This window comes from Athene cunicularia (assembly GCF_003259725.1).
Source record: "Athene cunicularia isolate RWA chromosome 10 unlocalized genomic scaffold, athCun1 chr10_part1, whole genome shotgun sequence".
Lineage (NCBI taxonomy): Eukaryota > Metazoa > Chordata > Aves > Strigiformes > Strigidae > Athene > Athene cunicularia.
The window spans coordinates 11,658,609-11,683,346 of NW_020799112.1; the positions used below are offsets into that span (position 1 = coordinate 11,658,609).

At 35.8% G+C, this 24,738-nt stretch overlaps 1 protein-coding gene across 1 annotated transcript in view; it reads right to left on the bottom strand.

Moving 5' to 3' along the window:
- The window catches only part of LRRC28 (leucine rich repeat containing 28), a 51,988-nt gene that overhangs the window by 12,188 nt on the left and 15,062 nt on the right, over positions 1-24,738 (bottom strand). The window contains exons 5-6 of the mRNA XM_026856063.1: positions 8,816-9,022; positions 2,301-2,403 (exon numbers count right to left, since the gene is read on the bottom strand). Of these exons, the coding sequence (XP_026711864.1) occupies positions 2,301-2,403; positions 8,816-9,022 (310 nt within the window). The remainder of the gene's footprint in view (positions 1-2,300; positions 2,404-8,815; positions 9,023-24,738) is intronic.

Below are 24,738 nucleotides of genomic sequence, written 5' to 3' on the forward strand. Positions count from 1 at the left end.
CACTGCAGTTTCTGCAGTGCAGAGCTGGGCCATTTGGTCTACGTTATACAAAGGGTGAGCCTATCAATGCCAGACTACAACACTGAAAAACAAAGTAGACAAGCAAAACAGGCAAGAGGAATAATCTAAGAGATAGACACCCTTAAATCAGGATGGATTAGGGAATGAATCTCAGCCTACAAGTAATACTGGGTGCAAGAACGAAAATATTTTTAAAAATCCCACAAAATCCATGGAAATTAAAAAGTGGAACAGAGGATGGTCTAACTATCTGGAAAAAATGGAGTTGCTGAAGAACTCTGGTGAATAAATAACTGGGGAAAAAAAGCTGTGACCACCTATTGGCTGTCTTCAGCAAGACTGACAGATACCTAGCTGCAGACTATGAAATCCAATCTGCAAAAAATAAGATCAAAATTTATTTTGAGTGTTGAGATCATCACCTCTTACATAAAAGACTTTTTCAGTCAGTCTGACTGCAGGATTCCCAGACAGAGATTCATTACTTACACAATGCAATTTATATTCTATTTTCAGAAATCTAGCTTTATGTTAGTAGCAGCAGCGCAACAGATTTTATTCTCCAGTGGATGACCAGACAGAGTACTAAAGCCTGGATCTTCAACTCTTGCCTGACCCATGAAAGCTTTGCATTTGTTACTAATGCTTTCTTGGAAAGAACAGAGAAATTTTTCACATGACTTTATTACCCAAATTTAACATCACTCAGCACTTTATCAAATAAAACCTTTGGTTTCCTAATAATATATGTAAGTGCTCTTCCCATGTTGAAACATTTCCTTAAAAATTATCTATGCTGTTTTGAGATGGTTTCACAACTACAACAAATATCTGTTTGGTACACAAGTACAAATATTATTTTGCTTATTAAAACTATTTTAAAAATTCTTTATTATTAAGGAAAAAAATTTTTGGTTTTCTATTCCACAGAAGCGTTACAACAATTTATTTCATTGCAACTGTTTCAACTTCTTTGGTCTCTTCTACACTAAACTTATAATAATCTCCATGAGAGATACCAGCAGCTAGTCTCACCAGCAGTGTGCACATAACAGCAAAAAGAACTGGTAATATCTTCCCAAAAGGTCAGTGCAAAGATAAAATTATTTTGACTGGGTATAAAATAAGGACTTAACACATTAGGAAATAGAGAGACACAGTTGTTTAAAATCACCTGAAATAGACAGGACAGTTGGACCAAACTCGCTGGAACATTTCCTGCACTATTACTAGTGGTTTTGGTCACAATCAACATTTTATTACCTTTAGGGTCAATTTATTGACTGTCTTAGAATTTACAATCAGTTCTGAAGGAACAAAACCTAAAAATTGTTTTTCCTGAAAAACAAAATTAGTAGAAGCTTAAGACTGCACACTGTTCAGCAGAATTATAATCCAACTGCAAGTATTTAAATATCACACAACCAGCTGACATGGGAATATTAGAAAAACCTTAAAATGCCAAGACTCAGCATCTCACATACTGCAGTACAGTGCAGGCTGTAGAGAGGAAATTTATATTTAATGCAAGATTTGCTGAGAGTGAGCATACCAGAAATTTATAATTAGATGGTAATGGGGACAATCCTCTTCTGATCAGTTTTACACCAGTAAGGCTCCATTCATCAGTGGTGCTGATCCTAATTTATGCTAGTGTCAGTGCAGAAAGAATTAAACTAGTGTCCTAGACAGACCACTTTTTCTCACATCCTAGCCACAAACATGAGACAGCCTAGGATATTTTTAAAATCCACATGTAAAAATATACCTGTCAATCCATAATTCCTAAAAAAAGTTACTTATTTTAGTTAGTAGGTACCGAGACCTACAAAAAGCTGATACATGTAAAATGAGTGAACGATGTGCATGTGACATTCCAAGAAATGTGAGAACTTATGAACTACACAGATGCTGCCACACATTAAAAAATATTTTCATCATTCTTTAATTCTGGAAATTCTGTGAAGCCTACATTTTTGGACAACCTTTAAATGCAACTAGGATTCAGCTTCAGGCCTTACGTTATCATTATAAATTCCGTCAGAATAACTGCACTGTCTGTTATGGCTTAATACTAAAATACTGAAAGTCAGTAATTATCACAGAAGATTTATTACAAAAATAAAACAGAACTGGGAGCTGCAGTAATCCCTTCAAATTAACATCCGTTCTGAATCCATCACACAAAAAAAAAAATCAGTTGTATCATACAGGAAAATATTTATGAGAATTTTTACAGGGAACAGGTGTGTAAAACATCTGAATTAATTCATACCTACCCACTGCAACCAATGACTTTATTATACAGATAAGATGGGAGGCCTTTCAGATGAATATTGTTATCCACATAAACATACTGTAGCTCCCGAGAACGACCTAAATCTGGATTCAAAAAATAAGAAAAGTCAGGGGGAGAATGGATGGCATAGTGACAATATGAGCAAAGCAATTCTCTTTAATTATAAATAAGCTCATCAGACTCAATGTAAGCAAACAAATTTGTATTTCTGAATTGCAAAATTTCAGCCAATGGTTTTATTATGGATGAATTGAAAAGCTGTTTAGAAAGCAGCATTTAAAACTACTAAACCAAAACACCCCCCCCGAAAATCCCATTATAAATAATTGAATTTTAACACTGACAAACTCTGAAGTCACTTTCAAGAAGCGAAGGGACAACTGATTCCAAATTTTCAGTTCATACTTCAAGTTCACAAAGTCAAACATACATTCAGCATCTGGCCTCATGTCACTGAAATCACAGCTTCGCTGTCTTTGATAAAGCAGTAAAGACAAAGAAGAATGTGGTCTTTCCCACTCTTTCCCCAAGTAATTGTTTGATTACATTAGCCACAACCAAATACAACCAGTAATCATTCAGAAACAAGTCTGTGCTGTGTGGTAAATCACAGAACACAAGAAAATATACAAGCATTAAACTGCAGAGTATTATACAAAAAATCGTATTGATCATCTGCTTGTAGCCACATCTGAAGGTGTGCTTCTTGAATTATTTCTGTTAAAATATTCATGGCTGGCAGTCAAAGAAGCAAGTACAGCATGTTTAAGCGATACCTTTACAGACTAGAAATATATTAATGTATCTTAGACAGGAGCATATAGGTATGGAGTAATTTCATTCTGTTTAGAAAATTAAAGTGGGAAAATGGAGCAGAATTAAAAGGGAGAATTTAGGTTTCTAGGAAGAATTCTTTAAAACAAGAATTTTGCTTATCAGCAAGATCTAGTCAGTGGTAAAACTGCTATCAAAAGAAGTGAAAAGCATGCTAATGTGAGACATTTAAAAAGACAAACCAAACAGTGAACTATAAAAAAAGTTTCAAACTGGCAGGGAAGCTGACATGCAGGATCATCTGGGCAGCCCATTTCATCCTATGCTGCTCAAGATACTGGGTTAGGAAAAGACATATGCATTTAATACAACGCACAAACCAAGCAAACAATGCTTGAAAGCCTCTCTGCCTGAGCGGGGATAGATGTAATCCAGACAAACTGCACTATGAAAAACTAAATTTAAAAAAATAATCTGTATGTCTCCCAACTTCTTAAACTTTTATGAGTGTTATACAAACTAAGCAAGATAAACAGGCATTTGGCTGAATCAGCCACATTGCAAGATGACACTAATATCGACCGATTCTGACTTCCCATCTTTACCAACTGTCAATTACCTTGGTTGGCATAAAGATAAAGATAACCAGAGAAATTAGCATAGCTTCTGTCCCTTTTGCAATGGTGGCCAAGAACAGAATAAAAATTAAAATTATTTCCATGATATTTCTATTCAGAAATTCTATTGGAATAATGATCTCTCACCATTCCCTAATTCCCTACTATGACAAGAAGTAATACAATCCTTTTTTAAAAAATTATAAATAGTTTTATTGTACACAAGAGTTCTGGACACCACTTAGTGCAGATAAAGCAAACGGTATTTTGAGTGATATTCCCCCCAAACATTTGGCCATCTTAAAATATACTGAATGTCTTCAGCTGTCACCCACTTGAATGGCAGCTGTAAGCACCAGAAACCTTAAAAGCTCACACTGAGGAGGAGCTTCACAGGGTGTCACATTATCAAATCTTTGATATAAAGAACAAATGATGATACCAACAGAAAAATGAATAGATTCCTTTTCTAAAATAAAAATGTTAACATAGAAAAACCTGAGTTTTGCTTTTTTTCATTTTAACACAGACCCTTGCCATGCAACAGCCTATGGAGGTTTCAGGACCATAATCTGGCCTTTGTTCAAGCCTGACTCACTGGACATCAGGGGACACGTTCAACCATCACATGCTGCTTTGACCCTGTCCCAAAGCATTCTAGTTTACAGAGCTATCTGCTGCACCCATCAACTGTCCTGCCCCAAGAAGCAAGTACAAATATCTCTGCTGACTGATGGGCACTGCTGTGAGATGCTGCTGTGCATCATTATGAGCTAACACCTCAAAAAGATGATTTATTTTGGCTCACTATTGCAGGGCTGAAAATAGTTTAGTAAAGTTCTGGGATATTTTTAGATGAAACAAAAACATTGTTATCCTACAATGAATAAAAGTATTGAGATACTGAGGCACTATAACACCATAAAGTATTGTAAGACTGGAAAAGAATCATCCAATAAAGTTTAAAGCAGATAGCATGTGCATGGCACACCTAATGCTTCAAGAATATCGCCTCATGTTGCAGAAGCCAGTTATACTAAGAGCAGAAAACTATGGGTTGCTGGGGTAGCTTGAATGTGCTACTGTTTAACTTATTAATTTAGAGAATGGAAGAAAATTTTTAAAAGAGGCTCATCTCGCTCATTTCTACACAGATGTATGCAAATGGGCTGAAAATCAGGCAAGTCAAAAAAAGCCCTAAAGCTGTTCTTTTCATATGCATTGAGGGGGGAGTTAGGCTGCATCTCATCTCTTCCTTCCCTCTGTCTTTATCTTATGCTATGTTTAGATTCTAAGTTCTGAGTTGACTGCATTTCCTAGGTAATTAAAGCAAATTTTTGGATGTTAGACAAAATATCTCAGTAGGAAAATTTCAATTCCCAAAGCCAAATAGCCTGGAACTATAAATGTTCCTTTGATATAGTTTCTTTGCATTAAACAACCAAGCATCTTCCAGTCCCCAAAAGATTTTTTTTTCTCCCAATTTCAAACGCTATCCATAAAGTTTAAATTTAAATAAATCATCACTTTAAAAAGCTCTTTGTATCCCATCCACATTAATTTTTATGTCTTATATCAGTCAACAAATATTGTTAAAAGTTCTCTAAAAACATGCTTCTGAAGAACTTTGTAAAATAAGGAAGCTGTCCATCTATGAAAAGGCTAAAGCTACAAAGAAGGTTTTCATGTGGCTTTTGCAAGCACTGTACTGTGTCTAAAACATTTCCACTTTCCTCCTTCCAGGCTCCCAGATCAAAGACCTTTCTCCCAGAAATGACCAAATGCCATGAGTCCTGAACAAACCCCAATTCTACTTTTTTTCTTTTTCTCTCTCTTTTTTTTTTTTTTTTTTTTTTTTTTTTTTTTTTAACCTCAGGGCCCTGGCATATGCATTCCACATGGCTGAAGATGGAACAAAAGCTCTTGTGTGTCTGCACTGATGCTCTTTTAACCATACTGTGAGGGCAAGGACACAAAAGCATATACTGAGGTAGAATAAGACTTTTGTTTACTGTGAACTGATAATTACTAGACCCATTTTCAAAACAAAAAGTGCACATAAACCCTCAATAAAGTGATATAACGCTGAATATTTGCTGCCATAACATTCCCTGTACTGCCAGTACACTTGAGAATTTATGCCCTATTTTAATTATATTTGTACTTTATTATGTAAATCATTTTTGCAATGTCATCAGATTCAAATTTCTGCCTGCAGTGGAATTTGTTTTCAGGCACAGGAGCATTTGCTAATGGTAAAACTTTAAAGATAAATTTCTAAAAATGGATAATTTATATTCTAAGTAGATTGATATGAAATGATCAGTAGTTCCATCTGCCATTCACGAACAGAATTCCTAAGACCATTTTTAGGGCAGCATGGAAGTTACCCTAACAATAACAGGACTGTCCAGGATGCAGTTTCCTGTTCAACTTACACATACAATTTGGTTGTTTTTTTGGTTGGGGTTTTGTGTTTGGTTTTTTTTTTTTGTTTTGTTTTAGTTTTTTTTCTTTGCTTTGTTTTGTTTTGGTTTTTTTTAAATACATTTATTAGGAAGGTCCAAGGGTCAGATCCACACAGTCTTGCTTCTTTGAATATACACTGGAATATTCAACAGCTGAAAAATAGTAACTTCTAAAAAATACTGGCATATCCAAGAATTAACTATGTTCTGCAGAACAAATGACATAATTGTTTACCCATCTGCTTGTTTATGTACCAATTCTGAAAGTCAGGGAGTGGAATTCGGTATTTTATTGTATTTTGTAAAATTTATTAATAGTGTTACACATACTTTTAAGACGCATGTGCCCACAAACTTAAAAGAACATATAAGACAGAAAACTATAGTATGTATCCAGCAGTGCTGTGCTACTGCTGGAACAAATCTGACACCTATCAATCTAGGAACAGGAAAATGCAGATTTCCATTACACTTAACAAGAGGATCTACTGGCAGCTACAAGGGACATACTTAGATGAGGAAGAATGGATTCCTTCACATAGTAGATGTCAACCACCATATGAAATACAGTAAATCACACTTTAAAAAGCATTAGGTTCCAAATACGTTTCTTCTAGCATGGACATGTCTAATAAAAAGAGAAAAAAACCACATTCTGTCAGGAGATGAATAAAATGCCTGCTTTTCAACTCAACTCCCTAATTGAAAAAAATTGTTTGACAATTCTTGCTTGAATATCAATTGTAGATATTTCTACAGTATCTTTCACTGTTATTTAACATCCTTACACAGTCATTAACTGGTAAAATTAAGTTGAATGTAAAAATACACATACACACACAAAACATTAGCAAATGTGTGCAGCTAGCAGAAATAATGCTACAATTATGCCTTAACTACAGTAATACTCAAGAAAAACATTTTCCTATACAATAGAGATAGATTTAACCTTTTTACTTTTCAATGCACTAACTCTCTCCTACTTTACTTTATCACATCTTGACCAATCTGAAGTCTTCCGATTCTTCAGAGGAAGGATTAAACATTTACATTTATACTGTGCTGCTTCTCCTCTGAACTCAAGGATTTATGATTCAGTTTCATATCCACAGATAGCAAATTATCTCCAAATGTTCACCAGTGAGTCACTATTAAGAACTACTGAACAAGGTCAATTGACAGTCTTTGATGTTTCCCGTTATTTTAAAAGTTCCTTTTGAATGTTTTGAATCTGAGTCTAAAAATAAAGAAAAAAAAGAAGGTGTGTCATTATATTAGAGATTTATTTCCTCCTTTTGAACTTAAAACATTTCAGGAGATCTATGGCTCATCCAGGTCATAGCTCACTCATAGATAAGCTACTAACATAAGAGTAGCAAAAACTTTTATCCTTTAATTTCACATCTCATCTCACTGAACAGCATTGTACTTTTACAAAATTAAAAAGATTCAACTTCCTGTCTTATGGAGTTACAAATACTTGCCAAAATAGGGGAAGTTACTTTGCTTGGTTTAGGTAGCACTGTGTAATCTGGATGATGTGTCCAGGAACTCATTTTCTCATTTATATAATGACAGATGTAACTAAACCCCTATGTCTGGAGACATTATTTGCATATACTTTGTAGTAATATAAACTAAGGTGCTAAGAAAATCAGAAAGATCATAAACTTCTTTAAAGACTAAATTGCTAGTACTGAAAAAATTAAGTTAAAACTATACACTGTAATTACTTTAAGAATTATCTCATTTTTAGCCACCTCAATTTTCAGCTTCTTTTCAAAGTGATTATCATACCTTCATCTGTACCTAATTAACACCAAACTCTGATTGTATTCTAGAAAAACTATTAATGGCTATTCAAATGATATGACAGATCTGCATGTGTGTCTATATTTCAATGGAGATTAGCCTGTGGCAGGACTAAAAAGTAACGAACACAGAGAAGAGGACTTGCTTTTCACAGAATATACCATCCACACTTACTGACAACACAGCTACTCCCCACAACAAACCAGCACATGCTGACTGCACCTCCTACTCTCGAAGACCTGCTTCAACACTTCCAAACTTTGAAAGGGTTGCAAGAAAGGCAGCTAAATTTCTTCTTGTGCTACTACCATGGAAGTTTTGATGGATGCCTACACACAGCACAAACTAAACCTTCGCTAGATTATGCAGTACTGACATTCCTAATGATGAAAAACAATTTATGTGGAGTTACTGGGATTCCACGGAAAGTTTTAAACCTTAGCTGAAAAATCTTAGTTAAATCATCAGATCCAGGAAACAGAAACAGATCACTACCCAAAGTGGTGGAACTCAGATTACATAGTACTATATTTAAACACAATATCATTTAAACTTTTTTTCCCCCTCAGTTAGCTAAAAATAAAGCAAATCTGATAGCTGACCTATTGCTTTAAAACAGACATGAAACTTCAACCTGCCTTTTTTTTTTTTTAGTAACATATTTTCAAGAATATGATCACTGTGACAACTCCATTAACAGAGTTCATAGGGACCACCAAAGAAAATCACTTGGTGCCTTTTGCTTTTTTATTTCCAAGACAGAAAGTTTGTTTTGCTGTCTCTTCTCTGACCCACCCCCTAGCCCAATGACAGTGGTGACTCACCAAGTGGCAAAAATGCGAGGCGGTTTCCAGCCATGGAGAGCTCATTGAGGCTTGGTAGCTGGCACAGGTGGCGGGGAACATACCACAGGTGGTTTCGGTCTGCAGTCAAGTACTGCAGCGAAAGGCACATATGCAGCCTTTCAGGTAACGTTATCAAACGATTGGTTGAAATGTCCAGTGTTTGCAGCTCCCTCAGGTCTCCAACCTCTACAATCCAAAGAGGAGTCATTGAGATTTATTAATGTAACTTTATTAACAAACAAGACCACAAAAAAAAAACCCTCCTCACATAAATCAAAAGCAAAGGTCAGTTAGCTGTGCTGTTATCATCTTAAGATACTGTTCTATCAATCAGTGTTCAGAACTGATACTAATAATCGCCATCATCTTCCTATTTAAAATCTTTTTGATGAGGAACAGTTATCAGTTAGGCAGTAAGTTTAAATAGGAGATCTCTCAAGATAAAGCATTCCTGAATTGCGACAATTACTACTGTCAAAAATATCAAGCACTTTCCTGGTCCTAAATCAGAACTAGAAAAAAGATATAAACCCCAAACCATAATACATTAAAGAGCTTGCTGTTATTGAGGGTGTTCTTTCTGCATGACACCACACTCATTCAAATTAAAATTAATTTTTTATTTTTGTTAAACATTTGAGGATGCAATGCTTATATCCACCTTAAGATTCTCTTGCAGTGAGACTTACAGATACATGCAAAGCACTTCTTGCTTAGTGAATCTTTCATCAAGCATGCTTAGTTACAACAGCTCTGTCTTCATAATACAATTCTAGTTTAAATTAGAAAAGTAGTCTCTTAACCTGTAAATTATATTGTTATGTTACATTGTAGGAAGATATTACAGTAAGTTCTAACCTATAGTTGCAATAATTGCAGCTTCTAGAGTTTTGGGGTTTTTTTTTTTCACATTTTAGGAATTTTTAAAGTCCATTTTATGTTTTAAATAGCATTGTGTAATTTTTTTATGTAGGTAACAAATGAAGTTCTTGGAAGTCTGCAGGACGTGATCACATAAGGAGCCTTACTTGTGCATCAGAGTGATTTTCCTTGTGTCTGGCCTGTGGGACCAGGATGCACTTCTCTAAGGACTGACTGACGAACATATTAAGCAGCTCTACAGGTTATCTCATTGTTTATTTAGTTAGATACTCTAAAAATTGGATAATTCTATAAGTTATTTTCTCCAAACATGGGGAAACTCTAAACAGTTTTGCTTTGTTTTTAAATACTTTACAGCAGTAAAACCAACTCGAAGTACTTGGTGCCCCTAATTCTTACTGCAGTTCTCAGCATCTTGCAGAACCAAATGTACTTTGCTCTTGGCTGAATGAAACCAGCTCTTGCATCTGATAGCTGCTAAAACAAGATTCACTCGAATTTTCTACACTGAAAACACCAGACAATCTACACAATCCACAATCTGCACACTATCACCCAGATTTTTTAAAAAAGATATAAATAGGGTAACACTGTTTAAGTTAAAGCTGAACAGAACCTGTTGTGCCCTTAAGCTCTCTCTGTAGCAGAAGCTAGAAAATTCACTATTCCCGGAGCTCTTAGGTAGCCCCTTGTATACTACACCCAAAGAAGAAAACTAAGTACTAAGTTAATTTCAAGGTGCCTTCTTCAAAATCAGAAAAAGAAATGGCAAATCTCAAGGTGACCTAGGGAAAAACTGCTATAAATGTTACTTTCAAGACTGAAAACATGAAAAGGAAAAAGGAGTTACAATTCAGTAATAGAGATTTCCACAAAACTACTAATTAAACAAAATGTGTGTGCACATTTAAAAGGAGTTTCTGCCCACTGCAAACAATCCCAGCATTAACTATAATAAAGAATCAACAACACAGTATATGAATCCAAGATAGTACTGACAGAAGCAGCTGCTATACACCGATGACCACATTCTTCAAACCTCTTAGTTTTGATGTCAACAGGAATCACCAGCTTTATTTAAGAAGTGGTTGGTTGTTTTTTTTTTTACTACAAGATTGAAAATGAATGGCAACAGCAAAGTAATCACTACTAAATAGCAAAAAACTATTGTGCAAAAGAACTGCAGTAGAACTCATTTTTAAAGCGTTTTATATTCATGACAAACAAAGCCATATGCTTGAAAACAGTGACAGGAAAAAAGCCACCTACATTCAGCCAAACCACTGACCACATGCAGTCAATAATAGGCCTAGCTATTTTCATGCACTAACCTTTTTCTCTGCCACTAAAAACAGTTTTCTAATTCAGTTTAGGTCCAAAATCCCATAAATGTTACGGTTGGCAAAGCTGGCAGAGTTTCAAAGGCATTGCTAGAATGATATGTTTCAAATCTAAGAGGAAATAAAAGTATTCTCACTTTATCCTTCATCCAAAAAACACATACTTGCCCAAAACTTCATCCTCTCTACCTTAAATCTTGCAATGCATACCAGATGTAAACACCCACTTTCAACATACAGTGCCATATGTTACAGAAACACCCACCGACCCATGAAGTTCAGTAAACCAAACAACGTCAAGTGCCATCAGATTAAAGATATAACCCCCAGACTCCCCACCATAGCACTGAAAGATCATTTTGAAGAACATGGTCAGACATTTACTAATACACTAAATTGGTTTCAGTCTCATTAAAGCAAAGGAAAACAATAAAGAGGAATAACACAAAATATAAACAGTCCATTAATACATTTTTCAAGCTTTTAGTTACTAAATACTATTATCTGTGCTTTAAAAATGTTGCAGCATAAATCCTGAAGGATGCCTTGGCTAACACACACAGTGAAAGACTTACAGATCTCTCTTTTGCTAGCACCTCATCAAGCACTGAGACACATACGAGAGGTGGACTTTGGAAATTTCAGGCAGACCCAAGAAAAAAAAAATAAAAGCTATTCCCAAATAAAATGAGAAGGGACTTTTATTCAGGGATTGCCCCCCACACCCAAGGGTAAGAAAGAGACAAGCATTATACATCACCATTATCCTACACTGAGGAATTCCCATTACATTTAAATGAAATTCATAAATGTATAATTTAAAATTTATATTGACTCTAGGATTAGTACTATCAAAAATCAACATGGGAGAGCACTGAGCCCAGTTTTGACATCAGAACCCAGAACAAAAGTCCTCAGTAGCTTTGCTAAACCTCTAACTCAGACCTGAGTTCACACATGAAGTTCCCATCTGATTCTTTGGACCCCAGTGTTTCAGCCGTGTCCATCTGCACAGATTACTGCCTTCACATATAGCTGGGCAATTCTGTGGCTTGGTCATCTGGTACAAATGTGTTCACAGTGTAGTACACACAAAGCAGCTGACAGACTGTAAATCCACATACTACCTTACCTCACAGAAACTTAAACGCAGGCTTATAGCCCTGCCTATAGCCTTCTGAAGGTGGTTTTCAGCGACACTGATGTACACATAAATACTTCAGACTGTATTCTAAAATAGCCAGTGTTTGAGAAATTAAATCATCTTTTTCATCCTTGATAACAGGAAGATTCAGAAGTGATTACTGGGGCTCCAAAAGGCAGCCTTAACATTCATGGTAATAACCTTCCCAACCACTTGGAGAAAGAGACAGTGAACACTTTTGTGTGTTTTCAAAAGAAAAACTGCTAAATATGTTTGTGTCCCAACACAAAGAGAAAAGAAACATCAGCATAGATTTTTTTTTAAAAAGAGAGTGAAACCTTGAAAGAATTTCAGGAATTTTCCAAAATTATCGTCTTTCTACAAAACACTGTATTTGTAGAAACATACCTAGCACGAGGAAAAAAAGAAAAAAAAAATATTTCTGATTCAGGTGGTTTAAATGTCAGCTTTTAAAATTAATTCCCATAGTTTTACATGAAGAAAAAAACACATCTGGAAGTAAGCAGCCTATACAAACAATAATTGCCAAAGGCAGTTCAAACTTCCTTAACCTTCTGGGGATACAGGCCTCACACCAGCTGCATAACTCAAAAATAACTAAGAGTTTTCTTTACATTTCAAGAGCAATCCCACCTTTCCCTGTTGGACCATAACCCACAATTTCATCCAAAGAGATATGAAACACATATAAAATTGGATTTGAGTGTATGGAAGTCATAGATTTACTTCAAATCAAACACTCTTTCTATTCAAGTAAAGGAAAAAAGGGGACAGGAAGGGGCTATAGACCTACCTGCATGAGAAAGCACCTCAAAGCAGGATATTAAGAGAAAGCAGAGAACCTACAAGGAATGGAAAAAGGGTCTGATGAGCAATGAGAGCTGGCACTTAGAGGTCAGGCCACAGAAGTCAAATTAAAACTGCCAGGAGGCCAGAAAAATGGGAACTCACAGACAAACGAAAGGTTTCTCAACAAGAAATAAAGAGCAAGAAATGAAGAACTAGTATCAACAAGGAATAGAAGTTAGGAGGACAGACCAAATATTAAATTAGCTTTCTGCATCATTTTTTCCTGTAAGAATAATGCTGTGTATGAGGACAGAGACAGAATACCTCATGGGAACAAGGACAAAGTACTGAAAATTACCACATACATTACTAAAATGAAATGAGGCTGCTTAAAAAATTTCCATCCCAGAATACTGAAAAAATGGGTTATATATCAAAATTGCAAGCTCAGGCACAAGGATTCTCAATGAATAAGACATTTTCTGGGATAGCAGCCTAGGGTTGGAGAAGAAATGTAGAACCTGTGTTCAAAAAAGCCTTGTTAGTGTGAACTCAGCACTCTTCAGTACCTTAGAACAACTGTTCCAAGGGGAAAGAGCAACCAATAGTAACCAATGACTGGAATATAAATAGAAAGCAGAATAAAAACACAACCCAGATCTTTCCAAATGTAAATCATGTTATACTGGCTTATCTTTCTTTGATGAAATTTCCTGGTTAATGGTAGCACATGAGTATCCCATGCCATGGCAAATTATTGGGAAGGAGAAAACATTACTAGCAGTGGTGTTCCTCAAGGGTCTACTTGATTTAGAATTTCCATTTTTCTACCTTGGTAAAAAAAAAAAATACTAGGCTTTGGTTTGCTGTTGACATAGCATTTAAAGTACTGATAGAGAATGAAGTTACCACACAGGTAGAGGAGCAAGAACTTTTACAATGACGTGATTGAAATGAAATACAACAGAAAATAAGCATGATAAGAAGGTGCTGCAAGTCAAGGTTCTGCCTGAAACAGGGAAGGAAGAAAAGGACTGGCTATACTGGTTCACCAGCTAAGGATAATGAGCCACCAGTGAAAATAACTAATGCAACTTCTATATCCAGGCAGCACTGTATTAGGTGCAAGAAACTACATTAATATACCTTTGTATCGTAGGCAATAATGATGATCTTGCCGTTATCATACAAAGATCTATATTACCACCCTGCGACCAAAGAGATCTAAGACGGAAGCAATCCTCTCTCTTGCAAAGCCAGCAGCACGTCCCCATTTCAAGGCTGCAGCACTCCATCCTATAAATCTTTGCTATATACCACCAAGTAATGTTTTCCAACTTGTAGTACCCGGAGGGACATACTCTCACAAAGCCATACAGAATCAAGTGCTGCGATGCCTGTCTGTGATCGTGAAGCATCTTCACGTACCCCAGTGATCCCTCTCTATCCTGGCCTCTAAAAAGAAAGTTGGTTGCTTCAGGAAAGGAACAGAAGGTGCTAAAAGTGGCTACTACATCCTTGAAATAGTGTTTTAATCAACTTCCATGAACCTCAGTACAAAATGTATTTTCCTATTAGACCTGTAAAACCACGCAATGGTGAATAAAAGGTGTCTGAGGTCTTTCATACTTACAAAGCTCATTACTCGTCCCATTAGAAAAAAAATGCAAGTCTCTATACATGCCTGTGAATTTGAATTTTGATACTATTATCAATTTAAAAGTGTAATGGACAGGAAATATAAGTTTAAATCACTAAGAGCTTGATGGAAAAGATATCCTTTAGATCTGATCTGGGATGTCTCAGGAGGACTTAAATAGATTTTAAGATGGTTAAACCAAATTAAATAGCCTATTATATATTACATTACATTTACTGTCCTACCATGCAGCTCACATTTCATCGCCTATAAAAATTAAATTTTCTAGCACAAATTGGCACTTATGATAGACCTGTGCCATCTTCAAACAAGAAAGTTTGACCATAACTGAAAATTGGCATCATTAGATTTAAGGACAAAGAAAGGGGGAGGCAAACTGAATCACATTTACATTTTGACACTGCTGTATGCAGATCTGTACTGTATTGTTACTGAGAGCTTGAAAAACGTTCGTTTCTCAAGCCTAACAGACCTGAAAATGATTTTTTTTCCTTGAATTTTTCCCATGTAGGCCAATATTTGCTCAATATTTTAAGAAAAAAAAAAAAAAAAAAAAACACTGCAGCAACTGTTTTATGAATAACCTGGTTTTAAATAAGGTGCTGAATATGAGTTCAAACCCATAGAAATTGTATGGAAAAAAGTCTCTATCCTACCTGATCAAACTTGAATCTATTACTTTTAACCATACTTATGGCTGCATTTCACACACACATCCTGTCTGTAAAGAACAAGGAGAAAAGACATTTCTGGGGCAGGATTATCTTTGTGAATGAACACAGTAATGTAACACCTCAAAGATGTTCCCAATTCTCAGTTTCACCTGCTTCAGCCATAAACTATATTGTCTTCTCCAAAACATTTAAGCAGCAGTCAAAACCCAAAACCAAATGGAAAATACATACTTCTACTGAACATACCCAAATAAAATCTTTCCTGAACCTTGCTAAATGTCACACACAAATTTAGTACCAAACCTTATTTATTTTGTACTATCATTCATAAGCAAAAGTAAGAAAAGCAGCTTTCTAAAGTCCAATCTTGCTAAACAGTAATTTTAGTCCAGCTAAAAGCAGCTGAAAACAGACACCAGGCATGAGGGTCTCATTAAGTCAAACTCTTCTAAAGGTCAGTGGTTCCCCATCTTTTACCATAATTAAGCTTAACAAAACTGGCAGCCTTCTGTATTTCATAGGTCCAACACTGTCTGCTTTCCTCAGCATCAGCACTGAAGCACCAGACAAAGTACAGATCCAGAGTGGATATTAGGTCGTGCTCCATATTTCCCCTCCATGCAGATTCAGAATTCCATTTTCCCCAATAATTTGATGGTCTCAATGAGAACAGTTAGAACAAATCAGATTATAAAAATAACAGAAATTAACATACATGACAAAAATGGAAAAGATGGGTGAAAGGGCAAGAAAAAAATTGTTTATGCACAAAGGTAAGGCCATGAAACATCAGGTTTGCTGGGGTTTTGTTTGTTTGGGTTTTGTTGTTGTTTTGGTTTTTGCCTTTTTTTTTTTTAGAAGACAACCTATCCTTTCATTTTGTTTTAGTGTACTCTGCCTAGTGCTTCGCTGCCCCACAGCAAGGTACTATTGCTACACAAATAAGTAATACACATTAAATTAATATACTAGTATTAGTCTGTGGTTTTATTAAATGGTATCTCAAATTTTGGATAGAGGAGCCAAAATGAAGTGTGAAGAGACAGAATGGTACTTTGTCAAGAATATGGCATGAAAAATTCTGCTAGCACCTTACAGAAGTCTCTTATTTAGGAAGTGATGTATTTTTGCTGTTGTCTTCCCTTTGAGGCACAGCTGTTTTCCTTTTTCTGGGTGTTCCTGGGTGGTATGAACATAAACAAATGTGAATGAATAAAGCATGAGACCTGTTATGTTTCTCTTGTTTTGTTTGTCTTACCATCTTTACTGCTGCACATCATCTACAGTTCACTGTGCACTAATATCACTACATGGAAAGTGTGGGGGAAAGCCTTCAAAAACAACTTTGTGCATAAAATAAAGAGCTAATAATTTGAACTCAAGATGCCAGACAGATAGAGATGGCTACTTAAGTACCCTGCTTTGATTAAGGACAAAGAACCAGTAAATGCTTAAAATTAAGGCAAACAAAATGAGCATCCTAAAGAGGGATTAAGGACAGCTCAGGAAGCCACAGAGACAGGGTCAGTCCTGGCTATAAATTCTAGGACAGCTTTTTCCTTTGGTTTTCAAAGGAAAAGCCTCAGATCAACGCAATGGACTGGTCTCTCTGATAAACACAGATTAGTAGCTCCTAACCTGTTACTACACTAGTGTCTAAATAATCTAAGCAAAGACCTATCTGTTGTGACTGTTGCTATCAACTGTTTCCAACCAGCTGGAAACAGACACATCTTTCTTCCTTTTCGTGAGGTTAGTGGGTTGGTTTTATTTCTTCCTCGCCAAGAACTAAAGGCATAACAAAAGCAATAGGTCCTAGTTAGATTTTTCATCTTTCAGTGGAAAAGTATTATGCTATATTAAGTCAATCTATGCTCATTTATCGTACTATTGGGAGATACCAAAGAACCCTCTTCTCTAAAGGTAAACCATCTCCATAATAAAACAACGCAACTATAGATTTGAGTGGGGTAAGGGAAATGAAAAGAAACACAGGAAGATCTTTAGTTTGGAAACAGGCTTACCGCAGTGGAGTCACCATATTTGTTTTTCAAAGGAATGCTAATGGATGGAATTGCCTTAACTGAAGCCATGTGAAAATAAAGAGTTCTTCCAGGCCACTGGAAGTTACTACAAATAGCAACAGTAAGTACAGGTGAGGACTGGCTAAACGTTCACAGTAATCCAAACATTCACAGGAATTATTCCCACTATAGTGAGGTGCATCTTTCTTAAACGTAAGCTATGGATTCAGATGCCTGTTACTAGCAGCAGTAACAGGAGCTTCTCTTGCTCCTCTTCACATGCCCAGGAGCACCCAGCAGACTAGCTAATTCACCAGTTGAGAAGGACAGGCAGGAGTTACTATAATGATGCGGTTACTACTGAGGAAGTGGCATGGACCATCTACTTACAGTTTCTAAGATTATCACCAAGAAGACATCTGACTTCCAACAGCACTAGCAATGTCCTGATTTTCAAAATGCTGAGAGCAACTGCAAGCCTTATCTTAATCAGTGGAAGATATTGCTTTTTAGCGTTTCAAATGAGCACAACAGACAAGTAAGGCTTGCAATTCTATTCCAAACCCCCCACTCAGTAATTCCAAACTGCATTCCTTCAGCAACACAAATAAGTAGTCTCAGTTCATAAAGCTCTCAAACATTAAATAATTACCAACTGAAGTATACATGCAGTTGCTTGGTAGCAAAGCCTTCCATAAAGAATGACAATTTAATGCAGATTTGGACAATGCTATGTTAAATACATATCTTTATTTTAAATACCACTGCAATAAAATTAAGATAACTGAAATACAGGTATCAAACTCTGTGTGTGACATGAACCACAGGAAAGTTAATCTCACATAAAACATCCAGTTCTATACATTTGCTTTAAAGACTTTTTCCATTTAGATTTAGTGTCAGTAAATGATGCATTTTATTTTGCCTCAATTTATTTAATAGACTAGCTGCGTAAAAACAAGGATGTTGATAACAAGTAGTATTTAAACTCTCTCACAATGGTATATATAAAAGAAAATTATATTTGGCCAGCAAGGTCAAAATGGAAATCGATGCATTCTAAAATTCTTCTATTGCACAGCACAAACAATTTCTATTTGTTGACTTTCAAAGAGACTGAATGACTTTGTTCTCCAGGCTTCCCTGGGCTCTCAAGTCCTACTAGTAAATTGCATTTGCTTAATGCACAAGTAAAATCAACTACCCGTTAATATAGCTAATCACTGTACATAAGTTACAGAGAGCTTGGAGAAAGTAGAAAATAAGGGAATCAAAGAGACAAAAGTATATTCATAGATAAACTGATAAAGACTTAAGAGTTTAAGAGGAAAACTTTTAACACCCAACCATAAAAACTACAAAAATTAAGCTTCAAGAGTTTATTTTTCCTGTCACAATTGTTCATTTGGTACAACAAAGAATCTAAACAATTTCAAACTAGTAAGAGATTTTACATGCAAAAGGAGTAGCAAATTATTTTAGTTTAGTTAACAGGTAATTTTCTTCTGAAAACTAAATACCTGAATGGGCTCTATGAACTAACAGCTACTGAATTTCATTAACAAGTTTGCAGCCATGTGCTGTCGTAGCACATACCCACTGTTTAACTATTACCAACTTTGTTATGGTGGTGAAAGAAACAATGAACTGCAGTTTTCAGTATTTAATTTTACTTATTTTAAAACATTATTGGTAAAGGCAGTAAGCATGGACATAATCCTCCTGAAAAGCTGATTTTGCTTGTATGGCTTACTTAGTCTTTGCTCAGGACCCTCCCAAAATAAGTCAATGCAGCAAAACAAAGCTAAAGCCCTTCAGCAGTACAGCATACCAAAATCAGTAAGGCATTTCTATTGTAAACCTGGACTCTGCAAAGCAGTTACTGCTACCATTTCCTTTTTCACACATTTACAAACTGATGAAAAGTTTCAGAGAAAAAAAACCCCACAGTTTAATATCTGTTCAAAGCTGAGGCTCTCTGAAACCCTGACTAAACGCTATTGAACAGATTGTCTGTATTAAAGAAGTTTTCATACTATAGAAACACAAACACCGTTTGTATATGAAACACATCTTTCTCAGCATATATCCAACACTCCATCTCAGAGGTTTAGTCTCAGCCTTGCCAATACACATCTGTCTCCACCCATGTGAACAGCTATTGGCACGTGTTTATGAGAAGAGCCCTGGGCATCTTAAAACCCTCTTTAAGTTCAGTTTTGCTTTTGGGTAACAGTTTTAAAAGAAAGACTTTTACAAGTATTTCAAAGAGCATCTGTTGTGAACTTGGAGAAGTGAACTTCATATATATATCATATGTGCCGTGAACCAGGCAATCAGTAAAGTTAGATGTTTACTAGCAGAATCATCAGCAGAATTCAGCACTGACAGATGAATTACAAACCACCTTCTTCCAAAATTCCTTTACTCAGGAAGCTACTCTGATATTAAACACTATATGATCACTTGAGTTTAGTTTAATTTCTCAGAATATGTTAACTTTCAGTAGTTAAGTGATGATTTTTATCAGAACAGTCAAAGGGAAGAGACTTACTAGAAATTCCATATTCTTCCTCTCATAAAGACAGGCTAATACATGCATTGCGCAAGAAGGAGAATCCACCTCATGACAGCCCCAAGCTATGTTGCTCTGAACGTGACTGTTGCCAGCCATAACATGGAAAAACCCTTGTATCAAATTCCAAAGAAGAGGCTTTGCTGTGCTCTCAGTAGAGGATTCAGCATGTTGAGGGAAGAAGTTCCAAAAGGAGGGGAATGACACCTTAAAAAAGTTACAGTAACTTACTACATTAAAATAAAATTCATGTTTTTTTCTTATGTAAGAATAAAGTTGAAAAATCCTAAAGATTGCTTTTTGGGTTAGTTTTCTCTAAAAAAACCCACCCAACAACACAAGAGCAAACAAAACACCCCCCATAATATCTTAACATAGATCCATGCATTCTATTGTAATAAACACAACAGCAGTTACCATTCATTTTCAACAGTACTGAAGAAAGTTGTACAGTAAATCAGCCAGACAAGCCATGAAGCATCATACCTTCTCAGTTATGAAGATTATCAGAGATGCTACCAACAATTTGGGGGGTGGGAGGCGATTTGCCAGAGCTATGCATGAAGTAATGATCTGTAGAGCTTCAGAGCCCATGCAGGTGACACATAAAATTAAAGCAACCAGGAATGTTAGTTTTTATTGTCTTTATGGACTTTCAGATAAACTTATATAACACCTTCACGCACTCAGAGCAAGACTACAACACAGAATTACATACCTACAAAATTAATTTCCAAATAGCCTGCTTTTCTGTATCTTAGATTGAACTCCACAAGAATAAGACTGACCAAAAGCAACCAAAAAGAGCCTTCACTTCTCCTTCCTCTCAGTTAATATTCAGTCAATAAACTCACATAAAACAAACACCACAAATGGAGTCATTACTGAATTCAAACACAACCGTGGCCACTTCCAGAGTTATTTTTTTCTGTGGTATATAACTGTCATAATGAGTCCTTTCTGTAAGTCTCAAGCCCAAGTTTTCAAACAATCAAAACCTAAACCCCAAATAATTCTATTTGTCCTTCATTATTTAGATCCGTGTGCCAGGTCTAATCAGTTCTCACAAGCACATTTCACTTCTTAAAACCAGACTAGAAATACATATTTCAAACTAAACGGAACAGAATGCATTGTTTTGATGCTACAGCCTGAAGCCCTTTATCTGAGTTTTATCAAAGTACACTCTATCACTGATCAAAACAGCAATGACAACTTAATGTTCTTTAAAGTTATATATTGCTGCATAAACTTCCCACTTTTGTCTTGTAGCCTCCGGCTCAGCATGTCATTGGGAGTATATTCAAAGGTCAAGAGACTTTCTTTCAGAAGCCCTCCGTTCCCAAGTGGCAGCTCTAACGACTGCAGGAGTGGAAAGTACAGCAGGATAGATTAATTCCATCAGGGCTCTGTTCTCACGTACTGTAGAAAATTCAGATTGCCATTGCTTCTGTCAGATGTTTGAAAGAATACTTTGTATGTTACTGTATGAACTATTTTCATTTTGTAGCAGCATTTCTCCTACTATTAATTTTATTATCATCTAAAGACTTCTCATTCTAGTATTGAAATCAGTATTTGATTTCCAATTCCTTTCAATTTAATATTTTGCATATGCCATACGACTGGCTGACTTTTTAAAGTAAAGTCTGGAAGTCACTTGGACATGCAAGACTTTTTTAAAAAAATATCTAATTAAACAATTTACTGAGCAATCTCAAATTGAGTTTACTAGAAAAATATTATGCAATTTTATGTTTAATGAACTGTGTTGAAATGAGTGGTACTTAAGACTTTCTTTAATAAAGAGGAATAAGAAAATGCAACATAACTATGATGCTTCTACAGTTATATTTAATATCTCCAACATCTCCAAAGTTTTAAAGCTTCAGATGAATGCTTGTCACGATTACTTAAAGCACTCTCAACATCTTCAAAATTCCTGTCCACCCCCACAGACAAGAGGAAAACCCCTGGAGAAACAAGGCTTACAGTGACTTGAGAAATCAAGGACTGCCGAACAGAAGAATGAGGATTCAAGATGTAGTACCAAATCTCTTAACAATAGAGAATCCAGTTAAATCAGCTCCCATACTCTCAGGAATGCGCAAATCGTCCAAGTACCTCAACATTAGAAGCAGCACTCAAACTCCTTTATCTCCTATCTAAAAGCCCTTGAGGGAGACAGCTACAAGGGGGAAAGCCCATGGCCCAGAGCTTAGAAAACATACGTGTTCCTGCAAAGATTTTGATTTTTCACAAGTGGAGTACTGCAAAGCCAGAAGCACAATAGGCTTGAGAGCACCACTGGTAATAATTAGGTTGGCTCCTCTCTGCTCCGTCCTGATTTCACCTACATCTTACAAGGTTTCTTTTCAGAGAAGGGATAGTGTAGGGGGGGAAGCAGGGCCAGATTCTGCAAGTTTGATGCATGATAACTTTCACAGGGATCTCACATGAAATAGTAGGGAACAAATGTCAACACTGGCCCATTATCAGAAACTTATTTCAAAGCACTAAAACCACAGTTATCTGGGATTTTGACACTGCAGAGAAAATCAAAATTGAAAATAAAAAACTGGGCAACAGGAGGTCACAGGCAGCCTTGCACTGACATCTCGCCCTCTAAAATCAGGTTAGTTCTATAATACAATCAAAAAGTATTTCAGTGATTAGAACTCACATGGTGTAATTCGGAGAAATGTCTCTTTCCAGACATGTGATGCCACCATTTCTTTCACTAAGATTCTGCAGCCAGTAAGAACTGTCACATAAAAAGGGAACCTTTGCAGGCCAATCTCTGCCCACATCATACAAAGAATCCAAATTAAATTAACATGGTCTGAAATGCTGATGGACAGCACTCTACTCTTAGACATTCTCGGATCCATTCACACACTCAGTAATTACATGAGCATACTGTACATGTTTTAAATACAGCCAAAACTCAACCAGGCAGAGATTTTTCAAATCAAAGCATCACCAAAACCAAAGTAGGGAACTAAGAAAAAGTGTGATTGATCCAAAATCATTACCATCTTGCTAAAATACTTTAAAAAGGAGGAAAAAAATGAAATCAGTAAAGTTATGTTACAATTTTGAGCGACTTATAAATATTGTAAACCTAACAGAAAGCTCAAACACTTGGTCATTAGGCTTTTGCTTCAACAGGAGTTTAGCCTTCAATTTATTGACATGAAACCTCAATGTCAGTTTCAGTTTATCCCTGATTGCTTTTTCAGATATGACCACAGAAGTTGCTTTAAGATTTATATTTTATAAAATTGCAGGTACTTGGGAATATGATGCACCAAGTAATATCACAATTTCTTTTTTTAAACTAAAACCATACTCGTTAAAATAGCTTCATTTCTAAATACTTTTTCCACTGATTATGCTAAATTAGAATAGCAAATTTTAAGATGGAATTTTCTAGTCCAATAAACCGAGTACACAAAGCAATATTTGAATATGTAATTTAAATGTTACAATGACAGACATTGATGGCTTCTTCAACTGTTTTCTGTTAGTTTTCAGATTAATGAATTACAACACATACATAGCACATGCATTTTTGAGAACCTGCTGTGCAACACCATAATGAGGAATACCACAGGCCATTGTTGGAACAGATAGTTTTGTTGGGTTTTTTTGTTTTGTTTCTTAACATCATTTCTGCTACAGTTACGGGAAATATTTCGGTTCCAGTATGCCTAACAGAAGCCTATCTGGAATAAGTGTTGGAACAAAAGCATACATTAGAACAACATTTTAAGCTTAAAATATAGCTCTAGAATTTGTCCGACTATATGTTTGTATTACTATTTTTGCAACCAGCATCCAGTAACATTACGAACCTTACACAGTATACTAAAAGATGTTGTATGATACTAACAAAGAGTTTTTTTAAAAGCCCCTCAATGGGGGAGGGGAAGTGGAAAAAAATAACTGTAAGAAGGGGCAAGCAGACAAATAGAGAAGAGTAAGCAGCTCTGTATACACAGATGACTCATTCTGATCCACTATACAGGTGAGGGTATACAGGAAAAACTTCAGTTAATGAATGGAATTTTTTTATTCTCTGCCTTCACTTCCCTTCCCATAAATTTAAAGCACTCTGAAGCACTAGCAGTCCTCCTGAGAATTTAACCCAAACCAAAATGTTTGAGCAAGGCAGACTGTTATAAAGTCTCACACAACCAACATGCTTTAATTAAATAGATACCACTGTTAGGACATGCATAAAAGCTAATCTATAAGGAATATCTCTCGTACAATATACTATACTGTGCTTTGGTCACCTCTATTTGGGTCACAAACTCCAATAACAATCGGTGACCATCCACACTACCATTTTGCTCCAAACTCGTCAGAGATCACTCTACTATAATTTTGTAGGGGAAATTCTTCATATGAAAATTTTCAGTCCTTACAGGCTGTCAGGACAGGACTGTATTAGAATTTATAGAAGATGAAAACATGTAAAAATCTCTTCCTTCTAGAAATCCAAAGAATGTCTTACAGATGCTATTAGGTATTTTTACTGTGCTTCTACATCAATACAGCATAAATTACTGAAGCATTACAAATCCTGATATAAAAAAATGATACCCGTACTTGCTTTACTGTAAGTTTTACATCGATTCAGGTAAAAAAATTCTTGTTCTTGTTGAACTAAAAGCTAATGTAAACCTTAGGACACTGACTCTGGGTTTTATACAGTAAATAGAATCTAGAAATGAATTATTAAATAGAGCATATATTTTACAGATCTGTGCAAAGAAAATCCTGTT